General features: G+C 41.3%; 1 protein-coding gene across 1 annotated transcript in view; it reads right to left on the bottom strand.

The window, feature by feature from the left end:
- Positions 1-18654, bottom strand: part of CSMD1 (CUB and Sushi multiple domains 1) — a 1583970-nt gene that overhangs the window by 282146 nt on the left and 1283170 nt on the right. The window contains exon 26 of the mRNA XM_048226225.2: positions 14447-14649. Within this exon, the coding sequence (XP_048082182.1) occupies positions 14447-14649 (203 nt within the window). The remainder of the gene's footprint in view (positions 1-14446; positions 14650-18654) is intronic.

The following is an 18654-nucleotide window of genomic DNA, read 5'->3' as shown; positions in this document are numbered from 1 at the left end:
AATTTTATCCAGACTCAACACAAAAATCAGGTATTTCTCAATGTTCCTTCATGACAGAAAGCAATATGGGTTTCATGATTGTAAATTCTTGGTAAGTATTGGCAAATTTGAAGATGGACCCTATACGATGTCATTTTTGCCCATTCCTGGGGACAGTGACAATTTCTCTTGGGAAAAAAAAAAACCACTAAACCAAACAAAAAGTCCTTTCCGGTGAACACAATTATTACTTCCCCAAGAGGCTCTCTCAGTGCTGTTACTAGGAGCCAGGAGGGAAGAATTGCAAATCAAAGAACAAGGATTCCTGGACAGACACGTTAAAACCTCCCAAAGCATGGAAGGTTGTAGGCTGTCAGTGGAAACACAGGTGTTAAAACAGATGTGTAGACAGAACGAGTGACATTATGAGAAAACATGAAATACCCTTCATGATCTGCCAGTCAAGAGTTCTGTGTCACAATATTTCAAAAGTGGAAAATTTGCCTGATGATCTTTATACTTAACACGTGCTGAATAGCTATGAAAATATGTCAAAGATATATCCACTGGGGGCGCCTGGGTGGCACATCGGTTAAGCGTCTGCCTTTGGCTCAGGGCGTGATCCCAGCGTTATGGAATCGAGCCCCACATCAGGCTCCTCTGCTATGAGCCTGCTTCTTCCTCTCCCACTCCCCCTGCTTGTGTTCCCTCTCTCGCTGGCTGTCTCTATCTCTGTCAAATAAATAATAAAATAAAATCTTTAAAAAAAAAAGATATATGCACTGAACACAAGTATACATTGAGTTCTACAATTAAAAAAAACTTAATATGCAACAGAAATAAATCAATCACTTTGCTTTTACACAAAGAGGAATGTATTAAGGGGGGCACGTATTGCATGGTGCACTGGGTGTTATATGCAAGTAATGAATCATGGAACATTGCATCAAAAACTAGGGATGTGCTGTATGGTGCCTAACATGATATAATAAAAAAACATTATTAAAAAAGGAATGTATATTTCATTAAAGGCAAACCCAGTCTAAATCCCATAAAAATGTTTCATGCTAATTAAATGAAAATATAATAATTTAAGAAATGTTATTGATATGGCAACTATTAGACTAAAGCGATGGATCCCCCACCCCGTAGATTTTCATTTTTAATTCAGGTGTCACTCACTTTCCCTTTTCCTCTGCTTAATCAAGTCTTATAGTTGGATTCTGATTCTCCTGTTGGTCTTTTATGACATTGGTTTTTTGTTTTAAACTACCTTGTTTAAATTGTTTTAAATTAACTTTTTAAATTAGCTCAGAGAGACTCATAATCAATCATTGGAAAGGGAATATTACTGGTATATAATACATGTCCAATGTAGGCAATATCTACAAATCAAATTATTTTTCTAATTCTTGCAAACAAATGTTCCAACATCTCTTTTTTAGTCATGAAACTATATTTTTGAGCTTTGGATGTCATGTAGTTGTAAGACTTAGACCATGCAAATAATGTACTTTGAAACTTTTTAATAAAAAGACCTAAAAATATCACAGATTAATAGTGTTTGCAATAATACTTGGCTCACTTGTCCTAATTAAGTTCCTAGGACCTCACAGGGAAGCAAGCAAACTTCTTCTGGAGGAGGGGATTGTGTGTTCTCAGAGACAATTACACTAATTAGCACTTTTTCTTCCATCATGCCAAATACAGAAACCTATGAGAGACCAAGTAGGTTTGTCCTTTGAGGCTTAGAAATATTATCCTAGTTAAAGTTATTTTTAAAACACCTTATGTCTAATAGTAACACAAATATTTTAATTTCAAATGTCCCGTACAATCCTGGCTGTGTTTTGCATCCTCATAACACTGAAGGATCCTTCACTCAGTGAACTGTAGCAATTTTAGTTTCTTTATATCTGAAGTTAAAATCAAATTAAAAACCTCAATCCTGGGGCGCCTGGGTGGCTCAGTCAGTTTAGCGTCTGCCTTTGGCTCAGGTCATGATCCCGGGGTCCTGGGATCCAGCCCTACTTTGGGCTCCCGGCTCAGCGGGGAGCCTGCTTCTCCCTCTGCTCCTTCCCCTCCCCCTGCTTGTGCTCTCTCTCTCTCTCTCTCTCTGACAAATAAATAAAGAAAATCTTTTAAAATTTTTTTTTTAAAAATTAAAACCTCAACCCTCACCCTCCAAAAAGCCTTTTCTAAATATCTACTCACAAAGTCATCATGATTAAACTGATTATCTGCTTTCTAATAGGTATGAGCAATAAACATTTGCATATCGACAAAAAACAGATTGGAGGGGAGGAAATCATTACCATCAGGTTTTTCATTAAAAGTTTTGCAAATTCGCCTATTATGTGTTGATTACAAAAGCATGATAAATAATTTCAATAGAAACCTCAGCTAGTTGCAACAGTGCAAAGATCTGGTATCGTTTCATGAACATGATACAGTGATATTTATTTCTTTACTATCTTTTCCTGTTTTGAAGTCAAAACTACATTATCTATATGCTTTCTTCCCAAGCACAAGTCAGGAGAATCTTCCTGCTGTCAGTTTGAATTGAGTGGTGTGAAGCAGGAGGCCAAAGCGAGGGAAAAATCTAATTTGAGAACTGCAGACTACACCATTTATCACGTAATACTTCCCTGGAGTCTATTTCTAGAACTGAGAATACATAATAGCAATTCCTTATATTTGAAGAAAACTGATAAGTCAAACTGCTTTTATCTTCTGTACCTTTGAGTATAGTCCGCATCAAAACTGTGCTGTGGAACGCACAGTATTATGTTCTAATTTAACCTAATTACCATGGAAATTACTGCTAACAGGTTTGACTTACATGCTGAAGTTTACATCACTGGTACGGATGGGGCCAAGCTCCTGGTCAGATGCTCTCATGGACAGAAAACCATGCTTCTGTGTTGCCTATTCTAAAAATTATACAAGGGTGTGTGTGGTGTGTGTATGTGTGTGGTGTATGCATGTGTTGTGTATGTGTGTGGTGTGCGTACGTGTGTGTGTGGTATGTGTATGTGCGTTCATGTTCTGTTTGTGTGCTTGTGTACATGTGTGTGGTCTGTGTATGTGTGTGCATGTGTTTGTGTATATGTTGCATGTGTGTGGTATGTGCGTGTGTGCGTGTGTGCGGTGTGTGCATGCCTGTGTCATGTGTGTGGTCTGTGTATGTGTATGTGTGTATATGTATGCGGTGTATGCATGTCTGTGTGCATGTGTGTAGTATGTGCATGTGTGTGCGGTGTATGTGTGTCTATGTGCATGTGTATGGTATGTGCATGTGTGTGGTGTATGTGTGTCTATGTGCATGTGTGTGGTATGTGCATGTGTGTGTGGTGTGTGCATGTCTGTGTGCATGTGTGTGGTCTGTTTATGTGTGTGTATGTGTATGCATGTGTTTGTGTATATGGAGTGTGTGTGGTGTCTGCATGTGCATGTGTGTGGTTTGTGTATGTGTGTGTATGTGTGTGTGTATATGGTGTGTGTGTGTGTGGTGTGTGCATGTGTGTGGTCTGTTTATGTGTGTGTATGTGTATGCATGTGTTTGTGTATATGGTATGTGGTGTGTGTATGTGTGTGGCATGTGTATGGCATGTGCATGCCTGTGTGCATGTGTGGTATGTGCGTGTGTGCATGTGTGTGGTGTGTGCATGTCTGTATGCATATGTGTGTGCATATGGTGTGTGTACGTGTGTGCATGTGTGTGTATATATGGGGTATGTGTGTATGTATGTGTGTTGCATGTGTACATTTGAGATCGTGCAGTTTGTCATAGTTCGAATCGGTCTAATTAAGCTTAAGTTAGACATGTAATTTTATATATAAATATAAAATAAAGACTACATATTTATATAATAGAAATGATATACGTACATATTTTCCCCCTTATGCTCAGTGAATGGATTGCTAGGATCTGGAGAGCCTATAGCCTTTTTAACAATGCCAAGTGCTACCAAGTAGTTACTCCAGTCCTCACCACAGATAGTTTCCAACTGCCTCAGTGAGGATGGGAGCTATCTGGAGAGGCCTTCTTTAAGCTATTTTAAAATGGAATTTTACACACATCTTCTGCATGGGTCTGGAACCATCCTAAAGACTGTGAATATTAGAGTAAAAATATTTTTTTAAAATAATCTGTTTAGAATATTCAATCTCACCAGAACCAAAAATTAAGAAAATAAAAAACAAGCAGAAAATGCAGATATATACATAAGAAAGAAGACAAAAAGGCAAAATACTATGTGTCAAATGTGAAGCAGAAAGTATGCAGTACGTCGTGCAAAATATCATGACCTTTGAGTACAAGGCTCTCAGTAACAACCAGAAGGTTATAAAAATAATTTGTGGTGAATATTATGAATATTGTTTTATGAATATTATGAAGGGGAAGTATAAAAATCAGATAAAATAGGTTCTTACTTATTCTTCAGATTCAGAGAATCTCCTAAAAGGGGTTGTGTTTCACCCAACTTGTAAAATGAAGACCCTGTGGTAGGGCGGGTAGTCTCAGCCAAGGGAGCAACCAAGTGAAGGTCTGAATGCAAGAGAAAAGAATCTGATGGAGGAGTGCAAGCAGTGAGTGAGAACGGAGAGGTAGACAGAAGCAGGATGTCGACCAACTCAAGGTCATGGGACGGAGCTCAGATTTTATTCCAATGTGAGCGAGACACTAGAGTAGCTTTCAAGCAGGTGCTTAGCTTGATCAGATTTGCTCTCTGCCAAGGCAGCTCTTCTCAAATACAAGTTCAGCACAATTGCCCTGCTCTGAATGGGCCTGTGGACCAGAGTCTGGGCTGGAAGAGACCCAGCTGCCACGGTGACATATGTGATGAGGGTCCTGTGCATTGGCTGTGGCAATGGGACCAATGTTCTAGTGGAAGAAGAGAAACAAGATGAAACCCCAAAGTGGAAAGTGGTAGTCCTGTGTATTTATTTTAAATTATGATTTGAGCACTTACATACTAGAAGTAAGGAGTCACAGAGAGTGAAGGATGAAAACAAGGAAAGGAAGAGGTCAACACACAGAACAAAATCCCCAAAGGAGCTGTGTAGTTAGGACGAGCCCTGCTCGCGTAATATTCTGGGGAACAGGAGTGAGGAAATAAACATTTCCATTGGCCTGTGTGTCTGTTGGCAGGAAGCAGAAGGGCATCCTTCTGATGGCTTTGTCTTTGCTGAGGTATGACTTGAGGTCATCTATTAAGTGAAAGAGGGTATGACAAGTTTGATAATTTGAGGAAAGTGGTGAAGAATTGAAAACGATAAGGTGAGTGTGGACAAGAGGTCACCAGACAAGTAAATCACCATAGCTGAGCCCTCAGCAGGTCTTGGCCAACATTTATAGTGGAAGAAGCTGCTGGCTTCTGTAGCTCTTGTCAGGAGCCCACCCAGCCTGCATGAGTGGGGCAGGTGACAATGGCAGCAAGCCCACAAGATAAGAGGGTGCAGCATATTGTAAAGGATGTGATTCTATGGAAGGCATTGCTCTGATAGGAAAGAGGAGTCATGAATTAAGAGGAAGGACTAGGAGGGAGAAAGCAAGAGCCTCCATGTTCCAGTAAAATAAAAGAAATGGAGTAAAGTTGGGGAGGGAGGGCGGGGTGGAAAGACACAAGAGTAGAAGAGAGACATGTTTGAACTGAACTTTTCAAGTGTTTTAGGTGAAGCATGGACAGTGTACATCCCAAGAGGGGTTAGGGAAGTGCAGTGGAGAAGACCAAAGGCTAGAAGACAGGAGCTGAGAATCCCAGAGCTGGACTGGTCATGCAAGGGAGGGGAAGGGCAGGATAAGATCCACAGGAACCAGAGAGACATGGCGGATTGCTGATGAAGAGCATATATGGTTCCAATGGTGCTATAACCTATATTTTGTAGACGTTAATTGTCTAATTGCCTTTCCCTCACAACCCTTGATGACGGGGTCTATTTCTGCCTTCCACAGCGCTGGCTCCCATTACCAGCACTGTATCAGAAACATAGTAGGAAGAGGTCAAATATTTGTTGGTGAATAAATGCCATTCATACATGAGTGAATAAAGGAATGGTTAAATTCCTTACTTCCAAATTATTATAGTAACGGTATGACACACATTATGAGGCTAAGGGTGTGGTTAGATGGTTAAACTCAACAATTATCATCAAGGTGATTTGCATTTTCAACACTCTCATTACTGACTCAACTTATTTTTGAATGCCATGTTTTTAAAGACATTGTGAGAATTCAGTCTATTAAATCTGGGAGCATTTCTCTTTCCTTAAAACAAGGTTGCACAAGTCTGCCTAATATATCATGTGTTGATTTAGAGTTTGAGATTCATGGGGAATTTTATGTCCAAGGTCTTAGGGAAGGGTCAGCATGCTGTGACTGCCCACGGAAATCACTATTGCCGGAGGTCTGATCAATGAGTGCTGAGCATGAGTAGGATTTATATTAGCAGAAATGCAGTTACAGATGATATTCCAGCTGGTAGTTCTATAGAAGAATGTTGATATCCTCTTTTATTATCAAGCATCAAAGAGATATCCTCAAGAAAATGGAGCCATTGTGCACTGTTGGTGGGAATATAAATTGGTGCAGTCACTGTGGGAAACATGATGGAAGTTCCTCAAAAAATTAAAAAGTAGAATTATGTTATGATCCAGCAATCTCACTACAGGGTATTAATCTAAAAAAAATTAAAACAGGATCTTGAATAAATATCTTCACCCCCATGTCCATTGCAGCGTTGTTCACAGTAGCTAAGATATGGAAACAACCTACATATCCATCAATAGATGAGTGGATAAAGAAGATGTAATCCCACTGTATATATCTATCTTTACATCTGTCTGTCTTTATCTATATAGACATATAATGGAAAATTATTCAGTCTTAAAAACAGAAGAAAATCCTGCCATTTTTGACAATACAGATGACATTGAGGGCATTATGTTGAGTAAGATACATCAGACAGAGAAAGACAAATATTCTAGAACATCCCATAGGTGGAATCCAAAAGAGACAAATTAATAGAATCAGAGAGTAGAAAGGTATTTACCAAGGCTGGAGCACGTGGGAAGTGGGGAGATGTTGGTCAAAGGGTACAAACTTCTAATTACAAAATAAATGAATTCTAGGAATCTAATGCATGGTGATTATAGTGAAAAACACTGTATTATATACTTGAAAGTTGCTCAGAGAGTAGATCTTACCTAGTCTCACCACTAAAAAGAAACGGTGATTATGTGATGTGATGGAGGTGTTAGCAAAAGCTAAGCTGGTAATCATTTTGCAAAATATGAATGTATCAAATTGCCAGGTTGTATACCTTAAAATTATACAATGCCATATTATATTTCAACAAAACTGGAAGAAAAAAAAAGATGTATTCTCACAAACAGGAGAGCTGTCATTTGCATGTCCTGTTTCTCTCCTTTCCTTTCCTTACCAATCTTGTTGGTATCAGACACAGCTAATCACAGCTAAAATCCCAGCTTTCCACGAAATTACAGGATTTAGAGCCTCGGCTAAACTGGCATCTTAGGCTCAATCAATTCAGGACATATGCTTTGTACCTCTATCACGAGCTAGGCGCTGGTGATCAAAGCTGAATAGAACTCTTTGACCTTGAGCTGTTCACAACCCATGTACGTGAGTGGCAACAGTAAGAGTTGATCCCTTGGTCCCTTGAGGAAAGTTCTGGGAGAGCAGAGAGGATCAGTGGTTCTAGCTTCACTTGCTCTGTGCTGTCTCTCACAGAATCCTGGCCCATTAGCCCAAGGTTTACAGCTGGGTCTCTCCCATAAAACAATCCCACTCTGTTCAGCACTTGGCAGCCCCAGTGGCCTCTTCCATTATAAACAACAAATGGGTTTTTTTTTTTAACATAAAAATGTACCTATTACATTATCTTTCAAGAAAGCAAATTAGGAAGAGATGTCATGTAGCCACTAAGTTACAGCCAAGATTTACGAAGAAATCCATCTCAGAAAATCTGAGATGCCCAGTCGCTCCAGAGCTGTGTTCCCTCAGAAGTGCTGATAGTCCGGACCACGGAAGGCTCGCTTGAAGTTTACTTAACCCACAGAGTAAAGGTCAGTTTTGCGTGCTGAACTCCATTTTCTTGCATTTTATGCATGATTAAATGGTAATTAAGCTTTAATGAAAAGTGTTAGGCTGATTACAATTAGCGTAATCGCACTAGTCAGCACATGTTCTCACGTTGACGTGCTGCGCTGAGCTGGCAGGACAACGGGCCTTTAATGGGGTTTGCATAGCTTGTGAGCATGAGCAGCTCATTTCCTAATGCAGAAAAGCTTGTTTTACGGTAAAGTGAAGTCAACACACACATAGGGAAGCCTGTGATCCATCCCTACTCTATCAGCAGCCATTAAACACACACACACACACATGCAGAGTTGAGAAGAAGTATTTACTATTTCCGTAGCCTCAGTAAACAGCAGCCCCTGGCCCAAGATTATTTTAGAGCAGGGAAAAACTGATCATGTTTTAATGAAATAACAAAATTTATCAAATGATGGATTAAACTGCGTTCATTTAAAAAATGGGTATTAAGCTTTATAAAATAAAAATGTTCTGTCTGGTTTCCAAATGGCATCAAGATATTAAGGAATCAAGGATAAATAAATGTCTAAATAATTATAAAACATAAATGGTCAGCAAAGATGCCCAACTTTTATGGCATCTGTATAATATGTTCTTGACTAGTCAAGATGCAGTCTCTATGGGCCACTGTACTTCTGATAATAAACATTACATGAAGATAATTTAACTCAACTGTCAACATCGGGTAAAAACAAATCCAGAAGTGAAAGAATCTTAATATTGAAATTAGCATTTTAATATTTATTATTAAAATCTTCTATTAGAAGTTTTGAATGAAGCTAAAGGTAATGCAAGAGACATCATTTTCTGTAGATGGCATGAAGTGTTTGCCATGCAATCAAAATCATCCTAATATTTTCAAGCATATTCAATTAGCAAATACTTTTCAGCCACTAATGATATATCATGTTGTAGAAATACAAACATAGCCTGCCCTCCAAGAATGTGTCTAGTAACTGCAAATAGAGTACTCACTGTAAGCACTGTAACAGATGTATGGGCATTAGATTTGGAGACTGTTAAGCGACACATGACTCATCCCACTAAAGCAATCTTAAAAGGTGGCTGTGGCTACACTGGGGTTCATTAAGCCAGCAAAGAGGAAAGGGTATGTACGTAAGTTTGTAAAATGCACATATGCCATATATGTGGGGCATACCGAGGGAGGGTTGTTGTCCTGCTGGAGTGTAAGTTACAAGGGGTTCGACAGGGTGGAGGGCAGTGGTTGCAGATGATATGGAAACTGTGGATTAGTGCAAGTTTGCATAAAAGATTTTAGAGCCTTTATTTTGGCAACAGGGAGAATCAGAAATGTGTCTTGCTGGGATGGGAAGATACTGACCAGAAGTGAGGTGTCATCTGAGTTGCTTCTCTAAAGACTCATCCCGCTTTCTGTGCTCAGGTAAGTTAATAAATGGGCAAAGGCAGGAGAGAGGAAGACAGTTTGTAAGCCACGATAACTCAGCCCAATCCCTGATGACTTAGACTGAGGTGGTAGGAGTACAGGTCGAGAGAATTGGTTGGAATTGGGGATTTGAATATGGACTGCACTGAATTTTTGCTGGATGATATGTGGGGTGTGAGGCAAAGAGTTTTGTAAAAACAAAGGCTTTGCCCTGAGCAACTAACGATGGCATCGACATTTGCCCTGACAAGAAAGACTTCAAGAACACGAGGCTCAGGAACGGACTGGATTAGAAGTGGGGACGAGTGTCACGTGTCCAGTTGCCTGCCCCGTATCTCTGCATTGAAGTGGACAGCAGTGCCAAGTAGGCAGTGGATGCTCAGGGGAGAGGTTTTGGGAGGTTGGCTGATAAAACCTGAGGAGTGAATGTTGGTAGAGAAGAAACACACGATGTCACCCTGGTGACATCCAGCCTTTACAGTTTGGGAGAAGGAAGAGGAAAAGCAGCGAAACAGGCTGCAATAGAGGGGCCACTGGGCTCAGGAGGACTAAGAGAGAAAGGGAAGCCTGGAACAGTTGGAGAACATGTTTGGGGGACAGGGACGTAGTCAAATAAAATTACAAAGCTCCAACTGACTACGGAGTTATGTGCCTACGAGGTACAGCAGCACTGGTGTCCAATTCTTATGCTTCAAATTTATTTAAAATCCGGTGATTCAAATGTCTCTAAGAAAACCAATGTCCAAATAAATATTTTCCCTCCAATAATTCAGTGACACCTATAATTCATAGCTCACATATTATTGGCATACTAGCATGTTAAAATGGTTTACCAAGAAAACTCTAGTTTAATCCTATTGAATAAATGGCACTTTTGCCTGGCAACAGTGGTCATACTTGAAGTATCAATTACATGAGGAGAACATTCCATTTCAGTTCCATCATTTTAAATTTTATTTTGAACTCATAATGTCGTGCTAATACTTCAAATTTTAACATTAGCTTGACTTATACATGGTAAAACAATCTAACATACATCAAGTACCTTTTCTTTCTTCTTTTACTTTTTGTTTTGCTGTCTTGAGATTAGACACAAATACATGGACTTTTCCTTCCTCTCCCTTACAGAAGAGGAGCAAAAGCCTTTTAGTCTGGAGGGATAGGTTGTCTTGGAGATTTTGAGAAGACTCAGCCTTTGGTTTGGAAAGACTCCAGCTTGAATTAGTTTTCTTGCTGGAGCCTCCAGTGACAAAAGGAAGGCTCTGGAACTACAGAGATGGATAGGGGCACATTGGTCAAGGGTGTGGGTAGGTTGACCAGTTGTTCCAGTTTGCTGGGTCTGAAAGTGGTTCCTGGAACAAAGGAGTATCTGTTTTATAATCTGACTGAAGGGTTTCAGGAAACTTCTTTGCTAAAGTCAGACAAGTCCTGAGCAAACTCCAACAAGTTTGCAACCCTAGACATAAGAGTCAACTTTTCATCAAGTTCTCAGAGACACAGAGCCTTGTGTCTCAGTGTCCCACTCCCACTGGTGTCCTGGAACTGACAGAGTTTGCCGTGACGTTCATTGAGCATCTTGGTTGTGGAGAGGGCAGGACAACTGTCCACGTTCCAGCCTGTGGTCCACAGATAGAGCCCGTGTAAGACAGATCTGTGTGGCTGCCAAGAGCAATGGCAGCCAAACAGACCAGGACCATGTGGGGAGGCAAGAGTGGAGATAATAACCAAGGGCAGAGAGGACCTGGTCCTTCCCTACTGACCCCACAGAATACATCCTTGCTTCCCACACACTCCAAAATTGGGAGGGAGCTCTGTGAAGTCAGCTGACATTGGGTTTCTCATCTACCTTAATGCATGGGAAACTGAACTGCATATAATTTCATTTAGAAAAATGAGAAATGGGATTTGTTTTATTAACCGAGAGAGTGGAACACACTCTTGACCATTTCATATGCTTGCCAATATTGCTTATAGAATTGTATTATTCAGGATCCAACACAAAACATACGGCCCCTTTCCAATAGGATTATTTGAGAGGGTTTCTTTAAAAGGTTAATCCCAGGTAGAAGTGTGCTTACTGGGAAATGGTTATAAGAAAAAAAAAAAAGAAGAAGAAGAAGAACTGGAAAAGAACATGGATGGACATGGCTTCTTGAGAAAAGCATTGAGCTCTGACTGAGGAACATAACCAACCCCAGGGGAACCAGCAAGGAGGGAACAAGGAACCACGTCCCCACTCTGCTTCCTGTGTCTCCCATGTCCTGCCAGAGCTCCCCATTGGATGAATTCAAATAGGACAGAAGACATAGTTCACTTCTAGGGTCAGAAAGTAGCTTGAGAAATGGTAGAGAATAATCTAAAAAGGGCAAATGGAAAATTTACAACATAGAATATAGAGTTTTGTAAATGCAAATGTCCTTAAAAATTGGTGCGGCATCTTCGATCCACAAATAAAGCAATAAGGACAGAGACAGAATGTCAGTCACAAATCTTTAGGGGTTAAGATAGAAACCCACGTTCCCTTACTCAGGTCCCAGGATAAATTTTTCTAAATTATGCCAAACAAAGGTTTTATATCTTTTCCCCCCATTTTTACAGAGTTTTAAAGACAACCTTGCAGCAACCCATTCATAAAAAAGCCTCAGATGCCCTAAAACATGGAATTTCCCAAAGCCTACCAGACTCACAAACTTATTAGCTGGAAATGGGGGAGGGAAAGTTCTTGTGCAAGGTCTTGTCAAACCATATGAAACTGCCAATTGTCAAACACTTTTATCTACAAAAGTGACAATTTCATATGGTCTGAACAGGAACATATGGAATACTGGATTTAAAAAAAAATAAGCAAGTCTCATTTCTGCAGAATTTTAATGGATGTGTTCATGTTGATCACTTCCTAAATGTCAATGTATTAATCATATGAGAAGAACCAAAATATCTATGATTCTCAAATAACTGTAATAAAGGGCCTTTAAAAAGGAACATAGAAAAATAAGTGGTTTCTGGGTTCTGTAAGAATTTAAAAAAGGGAAAATTTTAAAAAGGCCAGGAACAAAACTATACACTGTTACCCTATGATCCAGCAATCATGCTCCTTGGTATTTGCCCAAATGAACTGAAAACTTACTTCCACACAAAATCCTGCACAAGAATGTTTATAGCAGCTTTATTCACAATTGCCAGAACCTGTAAGGAACCAAGATGCCCTTCAGGAGGTGAATGGATAAACTGTGGTCCATCCGGACAATGAAATATTTTCCATCACTAAAAAGAGGTGAAAAGAGACAGAGGAACCTTAATTGCATATCACCAGGTAAAAGAAGCCAGTCTGAAAAAGCTATATACTATATGATTTCAACTCTATGACATGCTGGGAAAAGCAAAACTATGGAGACAGTAAATGGATCTGTGTTTGCCAGGGGGTGAGGGTACAGGGGAGGGATGAAAAGTCAGAACATCGAAGATTTTGAGGCAGTGAAACTACTCTGTATGATACTATAATGGTAGACACACGTCATTGTACATTTGTCTAAACCCACAGAATGTCATCCGCCAAGAGGGCACCCCAACGTGAGCCATGGCTCTGGGTGATGATGACATGTCCCCATCAGTTACAGCAAGTGCACCATCTGGTGGGGCTGCTGGTGGTGGGGGAGGCTGTGCGTGGGGCGGGGGGCAGATGGGAAACCTCTGAGCCTTCCTTTCAATTTTGCTGTGAACTTAAACCTGTTCTAAATAAACATCTATTTTTAAAAAAAGGGCAGGGAAGTATAGAATGGGTAAGAGAAACAAACATAAACTCATAGTGTTGCCGACTTTTCTGTTTTGCCGAATAAGGACAGTAAATCACACATATACCGTCTACTTCCCACTTCTGAAGATTAAAAAAAAGAAGAAGAAGAAGAAGAAGAAGAAAGAGGAAAAATCTTGGAATAAAGAAATGCTTTCCCCCAAACCAGGTTAGCTGGAACAAACTCACCTCAAATATGCTTACCATGGGCCAGTGAAACATTTAGCACATTTTTGCAAATTACTGTGCTGGAATCGCAGGGAAACCAGAGATAAAAAATTGCACAGACGATAATCTCATTTTTATTAGCAACCTTTTAAAGCATTAAACTGAGCTAAGTCCATTTTCTTATGTAAATCCTAAATATGGCTCACCAGTGACCTGCCAAGAGACAGTTGAGTCGGAATGTGTTTATGTGCAAATGTCACCCGTTTTATGACCACGGCTGACCGTGCGCACCACCAAATTATATGACGTCTCTACATGGTGCAATGGGAAGGTACTCAGGGGGTGAGCTTCCACAAAATATCTCCACTCCTTCCTTCTTGGGAAACTGCTCATTAAAAAATGGGGCAGGCAGCAAAGGTGGCACCTCTCCTTCAGGGGGTAAGAGCTGCAATGTGCAAATGAGGGGTCCTGTGGGCGATCTTCTAAGGGATACTCCGTCATGTGAACTACTTGAAACCTTGGCACAAAGGAGGGGGGAATGCAGGGCACTTCTTTGCAGGGTAGTGGACGGTAGACCCTCTGTGTGGCTGATCAGAAGCTCCACTGATGAAGACTTCATAGCACAGAGCAGGGGTAATAGGGGCCTGCAGTTGGTGCAGGTTTGCGGGGCACCACAGATAAACGTCACATTCAGGTAACGACCCACATCTGTCTTGGGCGCACATTTTGCTAGTGAACTGAAGTCTTTAAAATTCTACGTCTAATGTTTTCATGTAATTAAGGAATGCATTGCCTCGCCCTCCCTGATAATGGACAGCATGTCCAAAAATGAACCTTTCTCTTGATCTGCATTCTCCGAATGTCACATTATGCTCAACAGAAATGACCTCCGTGAAGGGGGAGGCCTAAGAACACCCAGCAAGTTCTGACTCCACCGCACACACGTGCCCAGCAGACACACGCGAAGGCCGCCGCCACCTACTTGAGAACTGAATGGAGAAGCCCGACTTGCTGATGAAGAAGTCACTGTCGAACTGCAGGGTGAGTGAGCTGAAGGTGCTGTGGGTGTCCTCGGGGAGCATGGAGCCGCTCCACTCCTTGAGCAGGATGTCGCTGTCCACCGGCCCGTCCCACACCTTCAGGATGTCGTGGGCCGTCTCCGTGTCGAACACGATGAAGTGCAGGCTGCGGGAGAGAGCACAGCTTGTACGTCACTCAGAAGAGGGCTGCCCGCGCCACCCCAGCACCCTGAGCACAAATGTGGATGCGCCAAGCTCCGTGCGTCTGTCTGTCCGCCCAAACCCCACCCAGTCCTGCCTGGTGCTACCCCACCAAGAGCGAGGAGGCAATCCAGCCTCCGAGTCCCGCACTCCCTGGTGCAAATTAGGATTACTTCTGCCTGTGCAGGATACAGAGCCTGCCAAGCTCTGTGCAGAGCTATGTATTCAAGGACCAAAACAATTCCTTTCGAGACTGCCCGTTCTTTTTATAATTCAAAGCTTCCTCAGGCCACCAAATCAAAGGTGAATTTGAAATCGCTTTGTTTTAAGCGAATCAAAGTCCGATTTTTATGCGGGGTCCCTGTGGTTCTTGAAATGTCCCACTAGGTGGTAGCATCTGTGCCAAGAGAAACAGACTTGCAAAGGCAACGTTCCAGCACGAGGATATCGTACTTGAATCTGAACCGTCTGATCTTACGCTGCGTTTTCTATCAAGTTTATTTTCAGAAAGATACATTATTTGAAATACCAACACAAAGGCAGAAATGTGCGTATAAACTGCTTTCTTGATAACATTTTAATATACATCTATCAGATTTAGAGATCCTTCCCAGAGCAACGTGAACATCTCTGTGTCTGGCAAGCTCGCTCCTAGAGGCCGCGGCTGTGGTCCCTGGGGACTCGAACAGACGTGCGGAGGAGCCGAGCTAACATGCGGACGCAGACCTGCGTTTCCTGACTGCCTTGCTTTCCAGCTTCTCCTTCACTGTTTCACTGCTTGTTCCACAAAATCGTCAGGGAGATGATAAAAAAAAAACATAATAAATGACATAGGAAAAACAGGACACGGATCCCAATAATTTCTTCTGTGCATATTATATATTCAAAGACAGTATCTATCTCACCTTGCAGAAAGTATGAGCTGTGTGGCATATTTTTAAGACGTCTCATATGAAATATTTTTAATACAGAGGAAAGTACAGCAGGCAGCAGACCCTCTATGCCCACCCCACCCACGTTCACGTGTTGCCTGATGTGCTTCAGATCTTTAAAAATAAAATATTTTAGATACAGCCTCACGGCCCTTCCTTCCACTTACTCATCTGTCCTTCTGTCATTCCACGTTCTGAAATGTTCACGGATCGTGCCCTCATTTCCGTAATTTTCATTGCCGTCCTGTGCGTATATATCCCCAGGCAATATAGAATCCTAATTTGGACATTTAGCACTAATTGTGTAAGAGATGTCATTTGGGCATTGTACGCGCTCCTACCATTTCCAGTTGCTGTTTCCATTCAGCATTTCATGAAAGCCTCTATCCTGAAAAATGTGGGTTTTGTCACTCCACTTCACAAGCAAGCATAAATGCTTTATTTTTCTAGTCATCTACTAAAAAGAAATTCGCTTCTGCATTTTAGTGTGTGTGTGTGTGTGTGTGTGTGTGTGTGTGTTTATTTTTGTTGAGGTAGAGTGGACACACAGCGTCACATGAGTTTCGGGTGTACAACACAGTGATTCAACATGACTCTAGTCTACACTGCACTCGCCACAGAGTAGTCCCATCTGCCCAGCTTAGGCATGGCAATGGTGCTGCAGGAAGCAGCCCTGTAGACTCACCCAGGGTCTTTCTAGGCTCAAAAAGAATCTGCCAGCTGTTCTGCCCATAGTCTCACAATAATGTACACATACCCTTGTTCTGTCACATCTTTACCAACACCTGATCGTAGCCGACTCTAGGGCTGGGAAAAAAGAATATCTGATGGTTGAGGAATGGTATCCTGTGCAAATTGCATTTCCCTGATTTCTCATGAGGTAGAACATATTTTTGTGTCTCTAAGGCATCCCTCCTTCGACATAGTTCAGCATTTCAACAAGGACATACTGATCACCAGCTGTGTACCCAGCACTCTTCCAGGAATTTTGGATACATCAGAGAATGGAACACAGAACCTGGCATCAGGGCGCTGACATGGTGATGGGAGAGCCAGGAGATCACCCGCAACTGTAGCGTTGGGAGACTGTGTATTAGTTGGGGGGACCACAAGTGGAGAAAGAAGAGGGCAAGGCAGAATCAGGAGCACCGGTCATGCCGTCAGGGGCAGGAGGCAAGGACTGAAGTACTCCATGGGGTGGCCAGGTTAAGCCATGTTGCATGGCCAGACTTGAGCAGAAGCTCACAGGAGGCAGGGAGGTCTGTCCTCTTCCATGTAAGGGACATGCATGGAGGATGTGCCTTCAGCTCTGGGGAACATCCAGGCACCCAGGGTAACCGGAGCAGGGAGAGGGACGAAGCAATAAGAGCTCAGATGAGGGAAATAGTGGGTGGGGGGTGAGGGGAGAGCGCCACAGCTAGCACTTCGGAGACTGTTGTGAAGATTTGAGCTCTACACTGGGTGATACACCAGCAGAACATTTTCAGGGAAGCAATGAGCTCATCTATGATTGAAAACATTTACTCCACCTGCTGTGTTGACAGCGGACTGTAGACGAAAATGTCGAATCAAGAGTAATCGAGGCAAGATGCATGGTGCTCAGAGGAGCTTGTCAGCAGAGGGACTGAGTGGTGGTCAGATTCTGAAGGTAGAACCGGGAGTGGATGAGGCACGTATGAGGAAGAGAGAAAGCAAGACCACTCCAAGTTTCCTTCTTTAAAAAACTACAAAAGCAGAGTTGCCATCAACTGAGCTGAGAAAAAAAATAGGGGGAAAGTTTTGTGGGATGGGGAAGACCAGAGGAGGGTCTCTGTGCATGCTGGGTGCAAGATGCGTCATGCGCACTGAGGAGAGCCGGTGGGGAGACAGTGCTCATATGAACTGGGAGTTCTGAAGACAAGCCTGGATGGAAATACTAAACGTGTGGGTCCTCAGCACATAATGGTTGTTATACCACAGGACTAGATGAGACTGTCAAAGGTCATAGGTGAAGAAAAGGAGAGACATGGACTTTGAATTACCTGCTCACATAGGTTTTCCCACATTTGCAAGGTGTTATCTCTTTTGTCATTGCTATTATATTATATTATATTATATTATATTATATTATATTACTTTTTGCAGAAAGATTTCACTATAACCCTTTATTATTTCAAGAAAAATTGCTGCTGCTTACCATGGTAGGAGGGTTTCTGTTTTACTTTGCTATGTAGTTGATCATGAAAAAAGTATTAAATTCTACGGGCACTGGGTGGCTCAGTTGGTTAAGAATCTGCCTTCGGCTGGGGTCATGATCCTGGGATCCTGGGATTGAGTCCTGCAAGGGCTCCCTGCTCAGCGGGGAGTCTGCTTCTCCCTCTCCTTCTGCCACTCTCCCTGCTCATGCTTTCTCTCTTGCTCATTCTCTCCCTATCTCAAATAAATAAATAAAATGTTAAAACAAAGAAAAAATATTAAATTTTGTTAAATTATTTTTTCTACACCTATTTATAAGCCCATAGAGTTATTTACTTTTTAACAATAGGATGAATTACAGAGTTCAGTTCTTTTTTTATTTCCTGTACTTTGCTTGCCCTTTGATATGAAGGTTATTTTAGCCTCGTTAAATGAATCAAACTATTGTCTTATTTTTTTTTCTTTTAACTGGAAGATTTTTCTAATATATTGATATAATGTAATCTATTATTTTCTTAAATTTTCTAAAAACCCGTCTCTACCATCTCTTCCATTCCTAATGTTAATTATTTGGGCCTTCTATATTTTATCTTAATAAATCACTTCACTTACTGGTCTACTCAATGATATCTTTTCAAAAGCCAGTTTGTGGGTTTGTTAATTCTCTCTACTGTTTCTTTCATTAATTTCTTTCACTTGTTGTTTTTCCATTTCTACTTCTTTGAATTTTCTCTGATACTATTTTGCAAACGCCATTAGCTACAAACTTAACTTGTTGATTTTAGGTTCTCCTATTCCTCTAATATGTGCATTCGGGACTATAAGTTAAGTATGAAGTTATTAACCATATATATATATATTTT

This window comes from Ursus arctos, unplaced genomic scaffold (assembly GCF_023065955.2).
Source record: "Ursus arctos isolate Adak ecotype North America unplaced genomic scaffold, UrsArc2.0 scaffold_27, whole genome shotgun sequence".
In the NCBI taxonomy this organism is placed as follows: domain Eukaryota; kingdom Metazoa; phylum Chordata; class Mammalia; order Carnivora; family Ursidae; genus Ursus; species Ursus arctos.
Note: the sequence above shows the minus strand (reverse complement) of the source record. Positions and strands in the feature narration are given on the sequence as shown.